At 33.8% G+C, this 23,845-nt stretch overlaps 1 protein-coding gene and 1 long non-coding RNA gene across 11 annotated transcripts in view; one reads left to right on the forward strand and one right to left on the reverse strand.

Moving 5' to 3' along the window:
• LOC135844387 (uncharacterized) overlaps positions 1–23,845 on the reverse strand; it is a 75,801-nt gene that overhangs the window by 42,330 nt on the left and 9,626 nt on the right. Inside the window, exon 3 of one of the 10 annotated variants that reach the window (XM_065362563.1) lies at positions 6,370–7,383. The exons of 6 other annotated variants lie outside the window; for them this stretch is intronic. In XM_065362563.1, the coding sequence (XP_065218635.1) occupies positions 6,539–7,383 (845 nt within the window). In that variant the 3' untranslated portion in view covers positions 6,370–6,538. Of the gene's footprint in view, positions 1–6,369; positions 7,384–11,220; positions 12,332–14,622; positions 15,598–20,437; positions 21,404–23,845 lie in introns of those variants that run through there. 3 more of the 10 variants (XM_065362566.1, XM_065362560.1, XM_065362561.1) reach the window with 3 other exon arrangements.
• Positions 1–23,845, forward strand: part of LOC135844390 (uncharacterized) — a 67,612-nt gene that overhangs the window by 41,392 nt on the left and 2,375 nt on the right. The gene's annotated exons all lie outside the window — the stretch shown is intronic.

Raw genomic sequence — 23,845 nt, forward strand, 5'->3', positions numbered from 1 at the left:
TATTTTTCGCAATTTTTGTCAAAAAAGCGAGACTCTTTCGCAACATTTTGATAAAAAAAAAAATGAAAATTTTTAATTACCTGCCTATTTGAAAAAAAGTGAGAATTTTCAGCATTTTCAACACTTTTGCTAAAAAGCAGGGCTTTTAACATTCATTTTCAAAAAATCATGATTTTTCGCAATTTGAGGAAATTTTCGTAGATTGAGACCTTTTGAAAACAGATCGAGTACAAACCCTTCTACATAATATCGACTCGCTGCAATCGAATTTCTACACTCCAGTCATTCTGCAGACTCTAGCACGATTTCCGATTTCTTCAGAATTTTAACATTTCATTTCATTTTGATAGATCGCGTGACATTTTATCAAAAGCTCAAAAAATCAAAACCTATCGGGCTCTTAATTTTTTAAACATGAACAAAAAACATTTTCGTCAAAATATTTGTAATCTTTGCGAAATTTTAACCCATTTCCAAAATTTTATCACAGGGTCACTTTGAATATTTCTACAACAGTACATTTTTACTCAAAATCCGATGGGGAAACGGGGCGTTTTTCACAAAAACTGAATCCAAAATTGAAACTTAAACATACATTCGAAATACATACCTACTTTCAACTTAAATCTGAAACTAAGCCCACAATATATATTTTTTTATGGAGCCTTTTCCCAGAAACTTTCAATGAATACTGTTGAATTTTTTCCAAGTATATTTTGCTGAAGTAAAAACCTCGCAAAATTACCAAAAAGTTTTGAAATTTCAGTAACATTTTTAATTTAACAAATACTTTTTATGCATGCATAAAAAAACTGAAAAAGTGTTGAAACATGTTAGAATGATGTAAACGCACTTTAAAAAAACATCGCAATGCTAAAAATTTCCTAAAAGCGATACAGTTTGGGTGAAATTTTTGAAATTTACCGGCAATGAAAGAAAAAGTTGTAAAAAGATTCAAAAAAACAATTAAATTTCTGGAAAACATCGTCAAGAGGAGGAGTATCGATAAGGTCATTTTTTGGCACCAGACAATTATCGACTGAACCACTCTTAAAATGTTGTAATGAATGCCCCAAATACGAATCCGTGGTTACTGGTTAGTTAACCAAAAATGACCATTTTTTGGGCTCCAGGTGTCCCCAAAGTTGCGAATATAAAAATAATTTTTGGAACCACTGAGTATTATTTTCAAAAACTTTTTCAACGTAAAATATCTGTTTGAACCCGTTAAACATGATACGAGGAAATTTTTCCATCTTCGACCCTCCGGGGGCAGAAATTGGGGGGTTTTAATTTTTGAAAAATTTTGGAACCACCATTTTGAACCTACCCTTTTGAACCGCGCTAAAAAGCTTTTTATAGTTTATTAGTATCTGAAAGACCTCTATCCCACCAAATTTTGTGCTGGTACTCAAAAATCCAAATTTCCAATTTTTTGTGATTTGGATTTTTTGGGAACCCCTGGATAGCTGGAAACCTGCGATTTGCGCCAAACGAAACGTTTTTTGGCATATATTCAACTATCTAGGTGAAAAAGTTCAATTATTAAGCTCCCTGTATATTCGTAATTTTGAACCCTGTTTTTAGAGCCCTCCACTTGGGTATCCCTGAAAAAGGCGATTATGCATATTTTTTCAAATAAATTGAAGAATTTACATTTGGAACACACTAGCAAGAGCTAGATAATTTTTCACTCGATTTTACCAGTAACTTTAAAAATTGAGCTATTTTGGGTCAAATTCTGAGATTTTACTCTTTGAAAAAACGTTAAAATCACGTTTTCACGATTTCAAGGAAGTAAAATCTCAGAATTCTGCAGTTTCCATTTGACCAAAATTTGAGGACTGCAAGTGCATTTGTTGAGCTGCTTTAACAGGGTTTTCAATTTTTTCAATGACAGGCATAAAAACCCGGATGGACAAAAAATATGATTTCTGATGATAATTCCAGATCCGGCCGACCGTAGTATCAATCGATTAGGTATCAAGCATAAACCCTTCCACCAAAATTTTAGCTGCTCAAGTTCATGTGGTGGGGAGAAACGGCAATTTTTCAAATTCATCGAAAATATGAGAAAAAAAGTAAAAAATTCTGTTTTCTGACCGGAAGGCCGGATCCGGCCGATGGTAATATGGGTCGATTTGATATCTAGCACAGATTGTTTGACCAAAATTTGAGCGTTGCTAGTGATTCGAACTTGGGGAGTTAGTTTTAGACAAAACAAAGCCATTTGTGCAAATTTTAAAAATTTCCCTTCGAAAGAAAAATAATTGTTGAAATATTTTTTAAATTTTTTCGTCATAAAATTCAGGATCAAAAACTCACTTTAGGTGTGTATATGTCAGCTGCCCGAAAAATTAACCAAATTCAGATGAGCTCGTTAAATAGGTCGAGAATAACCGATAACTCGATTTTTAGCTGCCCTAGTTCATTTCTAGACATCCGGAAAATCGAAAATCACACCAAAATGCTCCAGAATGATCGGAAATGGTATTCGGTTCAAAAAAATTGAATTTGTAAAATCAATTTTCGGAGCTGAAATTCAGTTTATGACGAATTGAGGACTTTCGACTACGCTCTTTCCAAAAACTGCGTTCTTATTCAAATCGAAGACGGACACCACAAGAGATTTTTGTTGTTAGATCATGCACAAAAACGCTTCAAAATAAAATCATATGTTAATCGCGTAAGTTATCACTTTATTCAGTCAATAATAATCTCTTTGAACACATTTTCGATCCTTAATAATAACTATAAAATAACAGTAATCTAGAATATTACAAACAAGACAGATATTATAATCAATAATACATGGCATCAGGTACCAGTTTCCGTACCTCTGAAAGTCCCAAATCTATCATAAGTGTCCTACGAGCTTTATAATCAATGTATGCTTCCTCAGTTAAAAATTGTTTCAAGCATTCTCTTAAAGGCAATACTTTGTATTTCTCATGACCTAATAAGGTCTTGAACACACCGAGCATGTAGTAAATACTATTCAAAGGAAAATTTTCAGTTATTCCATTGTGACCAGGATATTGCTCTTTACGTTTTTCTATCTCGTCTTTATGTGTTATATGCCAAAACGTTAAATCTATGATACCTAAACATGGTTTCTGGTCATGAGCAGCATAACTGTGGTCATCTTCCACTAATATGGCGTCTAATAACGTTTCGCCGTCTCGAATAACTACTTTCAAATCTTTTACATAGTTTCCTTCGCCACGAGAAGTACTTTTACGCAAATGTTCCTCGGAAAAAATGTCAAATTGTCCTTTGGCTTTCAGGGCTTCAAATTTCTCGCTACCCCAGAAGGATGTAAGTAGTTCTGGAATGACTGTTAGATTTCTTTCCTTGACAGCGGAAGAAAAAAAACTATTCGAACGCCTTGCTCTAATAAGTAATCGAATAAAATTTTCAGGTGAGGTAGAAATACGTGCAAATATGTTTCAGTGGTTCCAGTCCAACGAACCTGACTCCAGAAAATGATTGGACATTCCGGATAACTCTTCTTGAGGATTTCTCTTTTTTTCTCAAACGAATACCCATTATAACAAAGTGTGCCATCGATATCGAAGACTACAACACGGCTTCTAGTTGATGGAGATGTAACAGCATCTGATGAACCTGGTTTCACATTTGTATGGAAAAAACAACAGAAAGTTCACTGTTAGAAATTCGTTGTACTTGAAGTTGGATAAATATACCTATTTTATGAGTACCTACGTACATACATATAGATAGACCCGCCAGTGGAAAATGATGGGAACCGGTCAGGTCTGATCAGATAAACAATAGTTCTTTCTTGGATCCAATTTCGCTTGATCAGATCGAAGTTGTGATCGCATTTGATCTGTTTTCAAGCGAGGTGAATCGAATCGAATCGAATCATTCACAACTGATTGGCGATTGAACAAACTGAATGATTTCCAAGTGAATCATTCGCGAACGAACTGATCAACGGTCACTGAATCATTCGCGAACGAATTAATTCGTTAACTCAATTTTTTATGAATCATTCGCGAACAAATCGATTCATTTACTTGATTCAATTTTTGGTGAATCATTCACGAAAGAATTCAACAATTTTTAGTGGCTCATTCGCAAACGAATTGATTCGTAGATATAAGTGACTCGTTCGCGAACGAATCGATTCATTTTTACTCTATTTAGATGAATCATACGCAAACGAATCGATTCGTATTAGTGACTCGTTCGCAAGAAAATCGATTCATTTACTTAATTTTTTATGAATCATTCGCGACCTAATCGATTTATTTGCTCAATTTTTTTCGGAATCGTTCGCGAACGAATCGATTCATTTACTCAATTCTGTATGAATCATTCGCGAACGAATTGATTCGTATAATTGACTCGTTCGTGAACGAATCGATTCATTTACTCAGTCAATTTAGATGAGTCATTCGCGAACGAATTGATTCGTATAAGTGACTCGTTCATGAACGAATCGATTCATTCACTCAATTTTGTATGAATCATTCGCGAACGAATCGATTCATTCACTCAATTTAGATGAATCATTCGCGAACGAAACGATTCATTTACTCAATTTTTTATGAATCATTCGCGAACGAATCGATTCATTTACTCAATTTTGTATGAATCATTCGCGAACGAATTGATTCATATAATTGACTCGTTCGTGAACGAATCGATTCATTTACTCAGTCAATTTAGATGAATCATTCGCGAACGAATTGATTCGTATAAGTGACTCGTTCGTGAACGAATCGATTCATTCACTCAATTTAGATGAATCATTTGCGAACGAATCGATTCATTTACTCAATTTAGATGAATCATTCGCGAATGAATTGATTCGTATAAGTGACTCGTTCGTGAACGAATCGATTCATTCACTCAATTTTGTATGAATCATTCGCGAACGAATCGATTCATTCACTCAATTCAGATGAATCATTCGCGAACGAATCGATTCATTTACTCAATTTAGATGAATCATTCGCGAATGAATTGATTCATATAAGCGACTCGTTCGCGAACAAGTCAATTCATTTACTCAATTTCTTATGAATCGTTCGCGAACTAGTCGATTCATTAATTGCTCAACTTTTTATAAATCATTCGCGAACGAATCGATTCATTTACTCAATTTTTTATGAATCATTCGCGAACGAATCGATTTATTTACTCAATTTTTTATGAATAATTCGCGAACGAATTGAGTTGTATAAGTGACTCGTTCGCGAACGAATCGATTCATTTATTCAATTTTTGGTGAATCATTCACGAACGAATTAAACAATTTTTAGTGAATCATTCGCGAACACATTGGGTCCTATATATGACTCGTTCGCGAACGAATCGATTCATATACTCAATTTTTGGTAAATCACTCACTCACGAATTGAATTATTTTTTGTGAATCGATTCGCGAACGAATTGATTCATGAAATGTGATCTGTCACGAGAAAACCAGGTTAGTGTCCAAAACGTAAATTTTACAGGAAAGGACTTTTGAAGTTTTGAATCTATGTGTTCGGCGATCTATGATTCGTAGGTCCCTGAAACTTGGACCACTTTTGGCCACAAGGGGTGCCAACATAACCTGACATTTTTTTTCAAAATCAGGGTTGCCAAAGGCCAATAATCGAAATTTCCCTAAATCGATTTTTTAAAATTTGGCGCCAAAAATTTCGCGAAAACTACTAAGAATGAATTATTAATATAAAATAAAGTTATTTATTGAGTTTTTCAATTTTTTCAAAAATTTTGTTCAAGGTGAAAAGAGTTGATTTTTCCAGCTTAAGCCTCATTTAAATTTCAATAAAATGGCACTAATCCTCCAAATGTGGGCCGATTGCCCTAAAAATTTGCATATTGACTCTCCAGAACATACTTTTCAAGAAAATCACAAAAAAAAATTTTTCAAACTTTTTTTGTAGTTGCTCTATTTTTTTAACTTTGAATTTAGGGTCAAAAGAATCCACAGGCGGATTCTGCACACTGAGTACTACCAATATCCATAAAAAAAACCAAATCGATTTTTTGGACACTAACCTGGTTTTCTCGTGACAGATCACAAATAAAGAATATTAATCATTACGTTGGCGAATGATTTTTTCAAAAAATTGATCAATTTGTTCATGAATGAAAGAATGATTCACCAAAAATTGTGGGTCGTATTAGTACTTTGTAAGAATCGTGCAGGCCTAGTGAGATTTCAAGTACCATCGAAATCGGTTCAGCAATATTCTAGGTAAGTAATGAGTTTTTAAAAAAATGATGAAAAAAACGTTTGTCGCTCGATAAACTTGGAATCTTTGAGCTTTTGGAACATTATGATTGATAATCGGAGACAAACGCCTCGAGAGGTTCCCTTGTTAGAATGAGCACAAAAATGCATCAAAAATGAAATCATTTGTCAATCACTTAAGTAATCAGTCTATAATTCAGTCAATAATAATTTCTTTGAACACATTTTCGATACTTAAGAATACGTAAAATAACAGTAATCTAGAATTACAGACCAAACAAACGGATAGTACGAGTATAATCAATAATACATGGCATTAGGTACCAGTTTCCGCACCTCTGATAATCCTAAATTGATCATATCATCGGCGAACGAATGTTTCGCAAAAAACTCGCTACCGTTTTTGTATGCTTCCTTAGGTAAAAGTTGATTCAGTCCTTCTCTTAAAGGCAACACTTTGTATTTCTCATGTCCAAAATAGGTCTTGAACACACCGAGCATGTAGAAAATACTATTCACACAAAAATTACTAGTTTTTCCTACCCAAATACCGTATCCTTTATCTTCCTTTTCTGCCTCGTCTTTATCAGTTATGCGCCAAAACGTTAAATCTATGATAAATAGATATGGTTTCTGATCATGAGCAGCAAAAGTGTAGTCATCTTCCACTAAAATGGCATCAGATAACGTTTCACCGTCTCGAATAACTACTTTTAAATCTTTTACATATCCTCCTGTTTCGTCAGGAAAAGCTCTTTCACGTGTATGTTCCTCGGAAAAGATATCAAATTGTCCTTCGGCTTTCAGGGCTTTAAATTTCTCGCAACCCCAGAAAGATGTAAGTAGTTCTGGAATGACGGTCAGATTTCTTTCCTTGGGACCGGAAGAAAAAAAAACGATTCGTACGCCTTGCTCCAACAAGTAATCGAATAAAATTTTCAGGTGGGGTAAAAATACATGGGGAGTTCTGTAAATGGATCCGTCGAACAAACGCTCATTCCAGTCAATAATTGGACATTCCGGAAAGCTCTTCCTAATGATTTCTTCTTTTTCACCCATATGCCTAGCATAACATAGAGTACCATCAATATCGAAGACTACAACACGGCTTCTAGTTGGTTGCGATGTAACAGCGTCTGATGGTCCTGGTTTCACATTCGTATGGAAAAAAGCAACAAAAATCTTACTGTTAGAAATTCGTTGTATTTGAACTTGGATAAATAAATACCTATTGTAAGAGTACAGATAGTGATAGACCCATTGGAAAATGATTAGATCTGGTCAGGACTGATCAAATCTGGTCATTTCCTGGATTCAATTTTGCTTGATCAGATCAAAGTTCTGATCCGGTGAGATATGCTGACATTTGATCAGATCCAATAGGGGAGACCTCATTGTATCCAACCAAGAAAGTCTGGACAGATCTGATCAGACGTGATAAGGAAGATCTGATTGGATCTGAACAGATCTAATCCGAGCTTATCAAATCCGATCAAGTCAGAACTCATATCATTGGATCGTGGATCCAGAGAATGTCCAGATATGATTAGGTCTGATCTGATCTGATCAATCAAGCCTGCTCACAAGGGAACCTCTCGAACTCACACTCTCCGATTTAAACGAAACCAAGCTATATCGATAGAGCATGTTTTAAGACCCTCGTAACCAAAATTTCAGATTTCAAAGTTAATTTTTTGGACCTTTGACGAATTTTTGAAAATTTAAAAAACCTCAAAAAAGCCGTTTTATGGGCGATTTGCAAACATTTTCATGACAGGTAATTTTTCTGAGAAAAGTGAACACATGAGAATAATTCCTTCAGTTTCACTCTCACACACTTGGCGATTTAAAAGCATTTTCGAGGGTTTCTATTTTTTTTTATAGAGCATTTCCAAACTGCTTCTTATAGTTCAGGCAACTTTCATTAAAATTTCAGCAATGGACTATTGGTTTAAAAAAAAAAAAATCAGGTGCCATTTATTGATATTTTCCCACTAATTTTGAGTTATTTTAGTACTTTTTTGTCAGAAGGCAAGACCTCTACAATTTCAGTAAAAAGCAGCGTTTTTTGGTAACAATTGGTGAACGAATTGATTTTTGTAAGAAATGGGAGACTTTTATGCAAATTTTTGGTAAATTGGCAATTTTTGGTTAAAAGGCAGGGTTTTTTAATTATGCTTCAACAAAAAGCAGTACACTTTGACAATAATTATTAAGAATTGGCCGAAAAAATTTGTCTAAAAGGGAAAGCTTTAATACATATTTTTTCCAACATTTTTTGCAAACAAAGATAAATTTTTGTCAATTTTTGAATACCTTCTAAAAACTTTAGCCATAGAGCAAGATTGGAAATTTCAAGAAAAAGTAGAACATTTTAGAAGCTTTTGAAAATGTACGATACTTCAAGCAACTTTGATGAAAAGCGAGTAATTTTTGCCAAAAAAGCATAACTTTTGCGAAATGTGGGACATTTTGGAAATTATTGGCCAAAATAATATATTTTTTCGCAATTTTTGTCCAGAAAGAGACTCTTACAAATATTCGGTTTAAAAAAATAAATGAATATTTTGAATGATTACCTAAAAATTTCAAAAACAAGTAACTATTTTCGAAAGTTTTTGGCATTTTATCCGCAAAAAAGCGAGACCTCAGGGCAATTTTCGAAAAACAAATGAGAACGATGGTTATACCTTTGAGTATAACTTTAGTGATCTATTTGTTGTGATTTGAAAATCGACTCGAGTACGAGAACCTCTAACATCAACTCCCTACCACCGAATTTCAACATTTCCAGTCACTCTGCAGACTCTAGCACGATTTTCGATTTCTTCAGAACTTTTAAAATTTCTTCAGGCGTGAAAATTGTACACTCTCGTTGAATGGGTCCAGAATCCAAGCCCTTTATGGAGGGTCGTCCATGTCAACTCAACCAACGTTTTTGAGTCATGTCTTTCGATTTCGCTCAAATTTTTTTTACAATATATACGCACCCAGTAAGTAAGAACTCCGTAATTAGTTCGGTCCCAGCCCCCTCAGGGGGCAGGTGGGGGGGTCTTCCATTATTTTCACATTGTCTCGAAGTATACTCATACTTCAGCAGCCCATTGCTCCAAAACTATGGAACTTTGATCAAGACTGATTTCACAGTTCGAAAGGGCATTACTTTTTAAGCATTTTGAAATTTTCAAAAGTTGAAAGTTAAACTTGAAAGTTCAAATTTCAAAATGACGCTGTAAGTGGGAGCTATACCATTTAAAATTATGAAAAAAAATCCATAGATGTACCTTTTGATGATTTTTCGAAATATTCAAGTTTCAAGATGAGACCTATTGATGTAGGGGGAGCACCCCCACCCCCAATTTTGGGCGAAACTTTCGAAAGAAAATCTGGGGCATGTGATATATCGAATTGTATGTTTTTGGTAACGCTGGACACGAATATGACGTCAGATTTTTGATAGGACCCCATCCATGGCCACCAGCACCTCCCCAAAGGGGGTAAAAGTTCAAAAAAGTGTTTTGTTCGTGCGACACATGGAATAGTATGTTTTTGGTGACGCTGAACACGAATATGACGTCAGATTTTTGATTGGACCCTATCCACGGCCCCCAGCACCTCCCCAAAGTTTTTAAAATTGACTTCACCCATGGCCCCCAAAACCTCCCCCAACAGGTGACAGTCCAAAAAAATTGCTGGAGGCCGTGGATGGGGTCCAATAAAAAATCTGACGTCATATTCGTGTTCAGCGTTACTAAAAACATACTATTCCATGTGTCGCACGAACAAAACACTTCTTTGAACTTTTACCCCCCCCCCCTGGAGAGGTGCTGGGGGTCATGGATGGGGTCCTATCAAAAATCTGACGTCATATTCATGTTCAGCGTTACAAAAAACATACAATTCGATACATCACATGCCCCAGATTTTCTTTCGAAAGTTTCGCCCAAAATTGGGAGTGGGGGTGCTCCCCCATACATCAAGAGATCCCATCTTGAAACTTAAATATTTCGAAAAAGCATCAAACGGTACATCTATGGAAATTTTTTCAAAATTTTAAATTGTAGCTCCCACTTACAGCGCCATTTTTAAATTCGAACTTTCAATTTGAAAGTTCAACTTTCATTTTTTGAAAATTTCAAAATGCTTAAAAAGTTCTAAATGCAATGCCCTTTCGAACTGTGAAATTAGTTTTGATCAAAGTGCCATAGTTTTGGAGCAATGGGCTGCTGAAGTTGAGTACCTCGAGACAATGTGAAAATAATGGAAGCCCCCCCACCCGCTCCCTGAGGGGGCTGGGACCAAACCAATTGCGGAGTTCTTACTTACTGGCTGGGTATATATTGTAAAAAAAAAATTTGAGCGGAATCGAAAGACATGACTCAAAAACGTTGGTTGAGATGACATGGAATGACCCTGGAGATATTTTGTAAAATTCATTGAAAATCGAAAATCCCTCTTGAGGCTCCACAATGACCCGAAATAGTGAAATTAAACTTGAGAGTTGGTTTTGACAAAACAAATCCATTCGCGCAAATTTTAAAAATCTTCCTTTCGAACGAAAATTTGTTAATATTTTGAATTCTTTCCTCGTAAAATGTAGGATTAAAAACTCCACTTTAGGTGTTCCTCTGAAAATTGAATTAAATTCAGACGATCTCGTTATAATACATAGATCGAGAATAAGCAATAACTCGATTTTTAGCTACCCAAGTTGATTTCTAAGAACCTTGAGAAATCGTGAATGACGTTGGATGAAAGCTCTAAAATGACCAGAAATAGATTTCGGTTCGAAAAAGTTAATACCTACATATTATGTAGTATGTACTTATTAGGACTAATTTCAACCATTTTTACTGAATAAAATACTTACTGGCTGCATTCAGTTTTAAAAAAATGAACAAAACACACACACATACAGTAATTGCTTAAAATGGTCAATTTTGAACTTTCAAAAACCTACTAAAAATCGAATAATAAAAAAATCAATTTAGGGAGCTGAAATTCGAGTTATGGAGGCTTTAGACTAAGCTCTTTCCAAAAACAGCGACCTTGCTCAAATCGGAGGCGGACTCCTCGAGAGGTTCCCTTGTTGAGAAGTGCACAAAACTGCTTCAAAAATAAAATCAATTGCTAATCACTCGAGTAATAACTTTATTCAGTCGATAATAATTTCTTTGAACACATTTTCGATACTTGACAATACGCAAAAAAAAACAGTACATTAAAATTACAGACCAAACGGATAGTACATAAATAATCAATAATACTTGGCATTAGGAACCAGTTTCAGTACCTCTGATAATCCTAAATTGATCATATCATCGGCAAACGAATGTTTTGAAAAAAAATGTCTACCGTTTTCGAATGCTTCCTTAGGTAAAAGTTGATTCAAACCTTCCCTTAAAGGCAACACTTTGTATTCCACATGTCTAAAATAGGTCTTGAACACACCGAGCATGTAGTAAATACTATTCAGACAAAAATTACTAGATTTTCCTTCACAATAACCGTGCATTTCAACTTCCTTTTCTCTTATGCGCCAATTCATTAAATCGATGGCATATAAACATGGTTTCTGATCATGAGCAGCATAATAGCGGTCGTCTTCCACTAAGATGACATCTAATAACGTTTCGCCGTCTCGAATAACTACTTTTAAATCTTTTACATAGTTTCCTTCGCCAGGAGCAGTTCGTCCTTCACGCAAATGATCCTTAGAAAAAATGTCAAACTGTCCTTCGGCTTTTAGAGCTTCGAATTTCTCACTACCCCAGAAGTATGTAAGTAGTTCTGGAATGACTGCTAGATTTCTTTGCTTGGCACCACCAGAAAAAAAGACGATTCGTACGCCTTGCTCCAATAAGTAATCGAATAAAATTTTCAGGTGGGGTAGAAATACATGGGGAGTTCTGTAAATGGATCCGTTGAACAAACGCTGATTCCAGTTAATAATTGGACATTCCGGAAAGTTCTTCCTAACGATTTCTTCTTCTTTAACTTCATCCCACAAATCACTTTTACAAAGTGTATCATCAATATCGAAGACTACAACATGGCTTCTAGTTGATGGAGATGTAACAGGGTCTGATGATTCTGGTTTCACATTCGTATGGAAAAAAGCAACAAAAAGTTCACTGTTAGAAATTCGTTTCATTTGAGGTAGGACAAATGCCTATTGTAAGAGTACAGATAGATTCATTGGAAAATCTTTCCTAGATCCAGTTTGACTCGATCAAATCAAAGTTTTGATCGGATTACATCTTGTTTATGTGTATTTGATCATGATCCGATGTTTTTGATACTTTTTATTAGCGTTTTTACGACGTTATAAAACGTTTTCAACACTTTTTCTCGCATTCCATGCAACTTTCAAAGAAATTATAGCAGTTATTGGTATATCTATCAATGATCGTTTGAATATTGTTTTTTGGGGGACGTTTTTAGATCATCTTCTTCGTACATTTTGTGAAACATTTACTGAAATTTCGTAAGTTTATTTCAGAAGCAAAACTTTAGGGTAACTTTTGGAACAATTAGACTTGTGAGACCTGATAGCAATTTTTTCAAATAGCGAGAATTTCTGTCTGAAGGCAAGACCTCTACAATTTCAGTAAAAAGCATCGTTTTTTGGTAACAATCGGTGAACGAAATAATTTCTGTAGAAACTGGTATGTTTATGCAAGTTTTTGATAAAAAAGCCTCAATTTTAAATTTTTGGCAATTTTTGGTCAAAAGGCAAGGCTTTTCAATTACCTATGGTTTAACAAAAAGCAGCACATTTTGACAACTTTTGACAATTATTAAGAATTGGAAAAACATTTTTGTGTACGTAGTAAAACAAAACAACTTTGGTACCTATTTTTTGGAAAAACGTGAAATTATTCAAAATTTTTTACAAAAAATGATGAATATTTGTCAATTTTCGAACAATTGAAAATTTTTTGTCAAAAAGCAAGATTGGAAAGGGTGTTCCCGGATAAGATAGGTGAAATGCGCCTGTCCTCGGATTTTTGAAATTTTGATGAAACATTGTTGGGTGCATTTAAAAAAAATGCTGGAGCCAAAAAAATTTCCTCCACCCCACCCCACTTGCCCGCTAGGGCCAAAAAAAGCTTTTTTCGGGAAAAAAATCATACTTCAACGAGTTTCGAATAAAAAAATTTGAATTCACCCAAAATATGTACAGGAAACATAGGTCTATCCACATGAATTTTTTCGGGCCGGGGGGGGGGGAGATATTGACAAAAGAAAATTTGTGACCGCCGCATCTCCGAACCTAATTCTTGCACACAAATTTTTTTTCTTTCAATAATATATCTGCATGAGTACTAATTGGTATTTTTTTCAAATTTTTTCTCCAGGTGGGTCATCTTAAAAAATTCAAAAAACACTCAAAAATGCATTTTTTGTGTCACGGAACCACCAAAAAAAGCGATATTGCCAGTGATATAATTCTGAAATTTTGCATGCGGACATCTAAAAACAATATTATACCAACCAACTTCTTGAAAACTTAATTTTGGGGCCATAGGCACCCCCTCCCCCAATTTTGGGGCGAAAGAAGATCGACAATATGGGTATCGTTTTTATATGAATCGAACTTGCTGAACACGAATATGAAGTTAGATTTGCAGTTGGACCCTCCTAAGGGTCACATTGGGGCAGGTGGTTGCCCAAATATTCGATTTTTCGTGAAAACATACTTCAAAAAAAAAGGTGGATTTTTACCAAATTTAGCAGAAATCGTCATTTTGAGTTGAAAGGTATCCTAAAAGGAAGATATGGGCCCTCAAAGAAAAAGTGAGAATTCTTAGAATTTTGCTAAAAAGCAGGGCTTTTACAACTATTTTCAAAAAATGAAGATATTTTTTCGCAACTTTTGTCAAGAAAGCGACTGTTGCAAATTTTTTATTTAAAAAAAAAAACAAATTAAAATTTTGTATAATTACCTGCTCATTTGAAAAAAATACAGGAATTATCAGCATTTTCAGCAATTTTGCTAAAAAGCAGGGCTTTTACAACAACTAAACAAAATGATATTTTTTTGCGATTTTTGTCGAAAAAGACAGCTTTTTTCAATTTTTTTTTAGTAATTTATTCGTAGTTATTTGAAAATTTACCGAGTTCGAGTCGTTCTATTATCAACTCCCTGCAACCGGATTTCAATATTTCCAGTAATACTGGAGACTCCAACAAATAAACAATCAAATGGTCAATTTTGAACGATTTCAAATCTACAAAAAATTGAACAATCAGACGACGCACTTTTCAAAAACCATCGCTCGTCTTGCTTAAATCGGAGGCGGACGCCTCGAGAAATCGAGATGTCCCCTAGTTGGAAAGTGTACAAAAATGCTTCAAAAAAAAATCATTTGTTAATCACCTAAGTAAGTAATCAGTCTATAATTCAGTCAATAACAATTTGTTCGAACACATTTTCGATACTTAAAAAATAATTAAAATATAGTATCTAATCTAGCATTACAGACTAAACGGATAGTATAATTAATAATACATGGCATCAGGTACCACTTTCCGTACCTCTGATAATCCTAAATTGATCATATCATCAGCAAACGAATGTTTCGCAAAAAAATCGCAAGGGTTTTTGTGTGCTTCCTGTGCTTCCTTAGGTAAAAGTTGATTCAAGCCTTCTCTTAAAGGCAACACTTTGTACTTCTCATGTCCAAAATAGGTCTTGAACACACCGAGCATGTAGTAAACACTGTTCACTGGAAAGTTACTAGTTTTTTTGCCCCAAAAACCATCTCTACCTTCATTTTTCCTCATCTTTTCTTTATCCTTTATGCTCCATAACGATAAATCTATGATATATAAAAATAGTTTCTGATCATGAGCAGCAATCTTGTAGTCATCTTCGACTAAGATGGCATCTAATAACGTTTCGCCGTCTCGAATAACTACTTTTAAATCTTTTACATAGTTTCCTTCGTCAGGAGAGGTTCCTTCACGTCTATGTTCCTCGGAAAAAATATCAAATTGTCCTTCGGCTTTCAGGGCTTCAAATTTCTCGCAACCCCAGAAAGATGTAAGTAGTTCTGGAATGACTGTCAGATTTCTTTCCTTGGGACCGGAAGAAAAAAAAACGATTCGTACGCCTTGCTCCAATAAGTACTCGAATAAAATTTTCAGGTGAGGTAGAAATACATGCGGATATCTTAAAAAGGAGTCGTCGTAAAGACGCCGATTCCAGTCGATGATTGGACATTCCGGAAAGCTCATCTGGATGATTTTTTCTTCTCCTCCAGACAAATACAAACTATAACAAAGTGTGTTATCAATATCGAAGACTACAATACGGCTTCTAGTTGGTGGAGATGTAACAGCTTCGGATGGTCCTGGTTTCACATTCGTATGGAAAAAAGCAACAAAAATTTTACAGTTAGAAACTCGTGGAACTTGAAGTAGGATAAATACCTATTGTAAGAGTACAGATAGATTCATTGGAAAATCATTAGATCTGGTCAGGACTGATCAAATCTGGTCGTTTCCTCTGGATCCAGTTTGGCTTGATCAGATCCAAGTTCTGATCCGGTGAGATATGTTCACTTTCGATCAGATACGCTGGGGGGAGACCTCATTGGATCCAACCAAGGCCTTGAAGTCTGGACAGATCTGATTGGATCTGATCAAATCCGATCTGGTCATCCTTATTGGGTCCGATTAAGTCTGAACAGATATCATTGGATCGTGGATCCAGAGAATGCTCAAATATGATTAAATAGGTTTGATCTGATCTGATCAATACTTTTGCAGGAGTGACCAGAATTCCTGATACATATTTTACTTTTACCCTGCTTTTTGGCAAAATAAATGGTCAAAAAGAATCCCAATTTTAACCTGTTTCCCAAGATTTTAAAAAATTTGTGCTTTTTTGCTTAAATTGCCTAAAATTTGTGCCATAATTCCAACAAAATTTCCAAAAATCCTGCTCGTTTGGAAAAATTATTATCTACTGCTGCTCTTACACAATGTACATACAAAAAAATCTGGTTTTTCACGAAAAATACTTTTCTTTATCGCCCGAAAATTACACAACATTGTCCAAAAGCTGTAATATCTATCACAATTTTCTCAAAATTCATGTTGTTGTAGACATTGTTCAATGTCCACTGTCAAAAAGACTTGATTTCTTACAAAATTTTCAAAAATCTTCATTTTTGTCAAGAACGTCAAAATGCCCAAAATTTTGGTTAAAATCATTGTCAAACATTTTTGGTTTTTGGGTATGGCTGTCAAAAGTCCAAATTGGGGTCAAAATTGCTAAATTTTGGTCAAAATTGTCAAAAATGACTAATTTTGGTAAAATTTGTCAAAAATGACTAAGTTTGGACAAATTTGTAAAAAAAATGACAAATTTTGGTCAAAACTGTCAAAAACGACTAATTTAGGACAAATTGTCAAAAACGACTAATTTAGGACAAATTGTCAAAAACGACTAATTTTGGTCAAATTTGACAAAAACTACTAATTTTGGTCAAAATTTACAAAAAAAGACTAATTTTGGTCAAAACGGTCAAAAACGACTAATTTAGGACAAATTGTGAAAAACGACTAATTTTTGGTCAAATTTGTCAAAACCTACTAATTTAGGTCAAATTTTTAAAAAACAAGTAATTCTGGTCAAAATTGTCAAAAATTACTAATTTTGGTCAAAATTTTCAAAAACCACTAATTTTGGTCAAAATTTACAAAAACCACTAATTTTGGTCAAAATTTACAAAAGAAAACTAATTTTGGTCAAAATTGTCAAAAACGACTAATTTAGGACAAATTGTCAGAAACTACTAATTTAGGTCAAATTTGTAAAAAACGAGTAATTCTGGTCAAAATTGTCAAAAACGACCAATTTTGGTCAAAATTGTCAAAAACTACTAATTTTGGTCAAAATTGTCAAAAACTACTAATTTTGGTCAAAATTGTCAAAAACTATACTAATTTTGGTCAAAATTTACAAAAAAAGACTAATTTTGGTCAAAATTGTCAAAAACGACTAATTTAGGACAAATTGTCAAAAACGACTTATTTTGGTCAAATTTGTCAGAAACTACTGATTTAGGTCAAATTAGTAAAAAACGAGTAATTCTGGTTAAAATTGTCAAAAACGACCAATTTTGGTCAAAATTGTCAAAAACTACTAATTTTGGTCAAAATTGTCAAAAACTACTAATTTAGGTAAAAATTGTCAAAAACGACAAATTTAGGACAAATTGTCAAAAACGACTAATTTAGGACAAATTGTCAAAAACGACTAATTTAGGACAAATTGTCAAAAACGACAAATTTTGGTCAAATTTGTCAAAAATTACTAATTTAGGTCAAATTTGTAAAAAAACGACTAATTCTGGTCAAAGTAAAAAAAAAAAAAAAATGATAAAGGTCAAATTTGTCAAAAAGGACTAAATTTGATCAAAATTGTCAAAAAAAACTACTAATTTATGTCAAATTGTCAAAAAGGACTAATTTTGATCAAAATTATTAAAAATTACTAATTTCGGTCAAAATTGTCAAAAACTACTAATTTTGACCAAATGTGTCAAAAACTACTAATTTAGGTCAAATTTGTAAGAAACGACTAATTGTGGTCAAAATTGCCAAAAATTACTAATTTTGTTCAAATTGTCAAAAACTACTAATTTTGATCAAAATTGTGAAAAATGACTAATTTTTGACAAAAATGGTCAAAAACTCCCATTTTTGAACCTGTATTTTCCAAAATGCTAAAAAAGTGTTGTTTTCTGTGAATATACTCAAAAAGCTTCAATTTTGCAATATTTGTCAAAAAGTGTTCATTAAGTTCCATTCTCTGTTTGTTTAAAACAATATGAACACATTTGTTTTATAAATTGCGTATCATAAAAGTAGATATTTTTGGTCAAAATTAAATTATCAAAAAATCCGAATTGTCAAAATTATCAAAAATTCTTAATCTTGGCATAAAGTCGTGTTTTTTGTCAATATTGCCAAAAACTTCCATTTCACGCCACATCAGTCGACAAGTTTTCGGTCGACACCCCCCCCCCCCCCCTCCCTCCCTTCCTCACAAATAAGACACAAAATGTGCTAATTTAGAAAGATTCTGCGCATACATGATAAATTTTCAAAAAATTTCCACAAACATCAAATTTTCATTTTTTAAAATTTTTACCTATTTGTAATTTGGGGGACTCGATTAAGAGAGCCACTGCTCACATGGGAACCTCTCGAATTCACACTCTCACTCTCTAATTTAAACCAAACCAAGCTAGATTGAATGAGCATTGATCTAGGACCCTCGTAACCAAAATTTCTGATTCTGAAGTTCATTTTCTGGACCTTCGGCGAATTTTTGAAAATTTAACAACTCAAAAACCCGTTTTATGGGCGATTTGCAAACATTTTCATGACAGATAATTTTTCTGAGCAAAGTGAACAGAAATGAGAATAAATACTCCAATTTACGCTCACACACTCGGCAATTTTAAAGCATTTTCGAGGGGTTCTATTTTTTTTTTTTTTTGAGCATTTCCAAACTGTTTCTTACAGTTCAGGCAACTTTTATTAAAATTTCAGCACTATTCAGCCCATTTTTAATGAATTTGATTAAATGCTTTTTTAAAAGCTTTTATGTGCCATTTTAGCGCGTTTCCAGCACCTTTTCGTGCATGCTTGGAAAATCTAATTGATATTTTCGCGATAATTTTCAGTCATTTTATTACTTTTTTGAGTGTTTCCACAGCATCTCACTATGCTTTCAACACGAATGACTTTAATGCTTTTTATTATCATTTTCATGACATTATATGTAGAACCGTTCTCAACACTTTTTCCAGCATTTCAACATTTTGAGAAACGTTTATTAAAATTTTATAGGTAACTTTTAGGAGCGAAATTTTTGGGAAATTTTTGGAACAATGTGACTAATTATTGTGAGACCTTCCAGCAATTTTTTTAAATAACGAGAATTTTTGTCAGAAGGCAAGACCTGAAAAATTTCAGTAAAAAGCAGCGTTTTTTGGTAACAATTGGTGAACGAAATAATTTTTATAGAAAAATGAAGACTGTTATGCAAGTTTTTGGTAAAAAAAAACCTTGAAATTTTTTATTAAAAGAGAGGGATTTTCAATTATGCTCTGAAAAAAGCAACACATTTTAACAATTATTGAGAATTGGAAAAAAAATGTTGTCAAAGCTTTGGCAAGTTTTTGAAAAAAGTGAGATTTTTCAAAAAAATTTTGCAAAAAAAGATATTTTTGTCAATTTTTGAACAACTGAAAATTTTAATAATAAAGCAAGATTTCGAAATTTTAAGAAAAAGTAGAACATTTTGGGAACTTTTGACAAATTCTTATAGAAAATGGGAGACTTTTATGCAAGTTTTTGGTAAAAAAAAATCCTTGAAATTTTTTGAAAATTTTTGATTAAAAGGGAGGGCTTTTTAATTATGCTATGAAAAAAAGCCACACATTTTTATTATTAAGAATTGGCAAAAAAAATTTGTCTAAAAAGAAAAGCTTTGGAAATTTTTTAACATTTTTTCCAAAAAAGATAAATTTTTGTCAATTTTTGAACAACTGAAAATTTTAGTCATGAAGCAAGATTGGAAATTTTAAAAAAAGTAGATCATTTTGGGAACTTTTGACACTGGCTATTTTTGGCAAAACAGCGAAGAGACTTTTCGCTGATTTTTGGAAAAGAAGTGAGATTTATTTTAAAACACTTTGATGAAAAGTGAGTATAACTTTGCCCAAAAAAGCAAAACTTTCGCAACTTTAGCAAAATGTGGCACTTTTTGAAAATTAGTGGCAAAAATAATAATTTTTTCGCAATTTTTGTCAAGAAAGCGTCTCTTTTGCAAATTTTTGATTGAAAAAAAAAATGAAAATTTTCAATGATTAGCTAGGTACCCATTTGAAAAATAAGTAAGAATTATTAGCATCTTCGGCAATTCTGCTAAAAAGCTGGTCTTTTACAATTATTTTCAACTTTTTTTGCAGTTTTTGTTGAAGGAGTCAGTCTTTTTTCAAATTTTTCGTGAACGTGCGAGTCTTTTTGGCCGTTTATCCGCAAAAAAGCGATACGTCAGAACAATTTAAAAAAAACAAATGAGGTTCAAAACGGAGGCGGACGCCTCTGGAGGTTCCCTAGTTAGAAAGTGCGCAAAAATGCTTCAAAAATAAAATCATTTGTTAATCAATCCAGTAACCAAATCTATAATTCAGTCAATAATAATTTCCTTGAACACATTTTCGATACTAAAAATAACTAAAATACAGTAATAGGTATAGAATTACAGACCAAACTGATAGTATAATTAATAATACACGGCATCCGGTACCACTTTCTGTACCTCTGATAATCCTGAATTGATCATATCATCGGCAAACGAATGTTTCGCAAAAAAAGCCTGACCATTTTTAAATGCTTCCTTAGGTAAAAGTTGATTCAAGCCTTTTCTCAAAGGCAACACATTGTATTTCTCATGTCCAAAATAGGTCTTGAACACACCGAGCATGTAGTAAACACTATTCACGCAAAAATTGCTAGTTTTTCCTTCCCAATTACAGTACATTTTTCGTTTTACCTTTTTTACCTCATCTTTATCCGTTATGTGCCAAAACGTCATATCTATGATAAATAAATATGGTTTCTGGCCATTAGCAGCATAACTTCCGGTATCTTCCACTAAGATGACATCCAATAACGTTTCGCCATCTCGAATAACTACTTTTAAATCTTTTACATTGCCTCCTTCGCTTCCATGAAAAATTCCGCGACGCATATGTTCCTGGGAAAAAATGTCAAATTGTCCTTCGGCTTTCAGAGCTTCAAATTTCTCAATACCCCAGAAGGATGTAAGTAGTTCTGGAATGACTGTTAGATTTCTTTCCTTGGCAGCGGAAGAAAAAAAAGCTATTCGAACGCCTCGCTCTAATAAGTAATCGAATAAAATTCTCAGGTGAGGTAGAAATAAATGCGGATATCTGCCAATGGATCCGTCGCGGTAATGACAATTCCAGACAATGATTGGACATTCCGGGAAGCTCTTCCTAATGAGTTCTTCTTCTTTCTCCCACACCAAACCACCTTTACAAAGTGTACCATCAATATCGAAGACTACAACACGACGTCTAGTTGATGGAGACGTAACAGCATCTGATGATCCTGGTTTCACATTCGTATGGAAAGAAGCAACAAAAAGTTAATTGTTAGAAATTTGTTTTTGTACTTGAAGGTGGATAAATACCAATTGTAAGAATACAGATAGAACCATTAAAAAATGATTGGATCTGTTCACATTTGATCAGATCCAAAGGGGGAGACCTCATTGGATCCAATCAATGATTTGAAATCTGGACAGATCTGATCAGACCTGACCAGATCTAATCCGATCTTATCACATGCGATCAAGTCACCTGTATTGGGTCTAACCAAGTCTGAACAGATCTTATTGGATCCGGATCGTGGATCCAGAGTATACCCAGATATGATTAAGTAGGTCGTCTGATTAATCAAGTCTGCTCATAGGGGAACCTTTCAAACTCACACTCACCAATTTAGATGAAACCGCAAGGTTATAGATCGAAAGAGCATTGATCTTGGACCCAAGAAAAAACGAAGCCATTCTTGCTATAATTTTAAAAATTTTCCTTCGAACGAAAAAGCATTTATTTTTGATTTTTTTCCTCGTGAAATACAGGATCAAAAAATCACGTTAGGTGTCCGCCTGAAAATTGAACCAAATTCAGACGAGTTCGTTAAATAGGTCGAGAATACGTAGATAATAATAACTCGATTTTTAGCAGCTCAAGTTGATTTGTATATACGCATCTGGAGAAATCGCTCCAGAATGATCGGAAATGGAATTCGTTTCGAAAAAGTTGAGGGACTCATATCAGCCACATTTACTGCATTAAGTACTCAACTACATATGTATAGGTTAAAAAAAAAAAAAAAAAAAAAAAAAAAAAACACTGAGAAAACCGACTTTTTTCAAATAAAATTCTTTTACGAACGAATTGATTCACTTTTATTGAAACATTTGTGCAGCAATTGATCTGTTTACAATCGAATCGAATCATTGTGAATCATTCGCAAACGGATCAATTAATTTACAATTGAATCGGTTTCTGTTAAACTATTGTATAGGAATTGATCTGTTTTCAAACGAAGTGAATCAAATCGAATCGAATCATTCACAACTGATTGATTTCTAAGGGAATCATTCTCGAACGAGTTGGTCAATAGTTACTGAATCATTCGCGAACGAATTGATTCGTATAAGTGACTCGTTCGCGAACGAGTGGATTTATTTACTCAATTTTTGGTGAATCATTCACGAACGAATTGAATAACTATTAGTGAATCATTCGTGAACAAATTGGTTCCTATAAGTGACTCGTTCGCGAACGAATCGATTCATTTACTAAGTTTTTGGTGAATCATTCACGAACGAATTGAATAATTATTAGTGAATCATTCGCGAACGAATCGATTCGTATAAGTGACTCGTTTCCGAACGAATCGATTCATTCAGTCAATTTTTTATGAATCATTCGTGAACGAATCGATTCATTTACTAAGTTTTTGGTGAATCATTCACGAACGAATTGAATAATTATTAGTGAATCATTCGCGAACGAATTGATTCGTATAAGTCACTCGTTTGCGAACGAATCGATTCATTTACTCAAATTTTGATGAATCATTCACGAACGAATTGAATAATTTTTAGTGAATCATTCGCAAACGAATCGATTCATTCACTCAATTTTTGGTGAATCATTCACAAACGAATAGAATAATTATTATTGAATCATTCGCGAACGAATTGATTCGTATAAGTGACTCGTTTGCGAACAAATCGATTCATTCAATCAATTTTTTATGAATCATTCGCGAACGAATCGATTCATTCACTCAGCTTTTCTTTGGTGAATCATTTGTTATGGGGCGGATGAGAATAATTTAGTTAGAGAATAGGGTTCGAATTTATCCTCTAACATTGAAGCCTAGAATTATTCCTTTAGTGGGGAATAATTGCTGTACTACTCGTATCCCAGACTAGCTCAATTAGGGAGAGTTTAGCGATCTCACTCGACCATAACGCTTTTATTCCTGATCCTACCTTAAATAAAAACACCTTTAAACGCCTTTCAATGACATTTTTATTAAAAGATAGCACAGGTAATAGAGACATTTCTGTAACCTAATCTTATGTGCGAGTATGTGCTCGCATATAAAGACATGGATGGATAAACTTAAACTACATTAATTCGCGATTAGGATATTAAGGGTGTAAAATAATACAACAATATAAAAACGCGACGTCATACGTTTCGACACAATTACATTAAATTTACGTTAAGTTTAATTAATTTGGATAGGCGAACGCATGCCTAGGGAATTAAATGAAAACTACTTACAGGCTCCGGAGGTATTTCGGTCACTCATATCAACATGACCAAATCGATTTATGAAAACTACATTCGCGTATGTTGAACTAATAGCGGGCATTGAATGTGTCATTTTTAGCATCATTTTTAGAGTTATTTCGAAAGTAAGTTTGTACAACAAATTAAACTGATTTTAGCTACATTCGCGTTA

This window comes from Planococcus citri, chromosome 4 (genome assembly GCF_950023065.1).
Source record: "Planococcus citri chromosome 4, ihPlaCitr1.1, whole genome shotgun sequence".
Lineage (NCBI taxonomy): Eukaryota > Metazoa > Arthropoda > Insecta > Hemiptera > Pseudococcidae > Planococcus > Planococcus citri.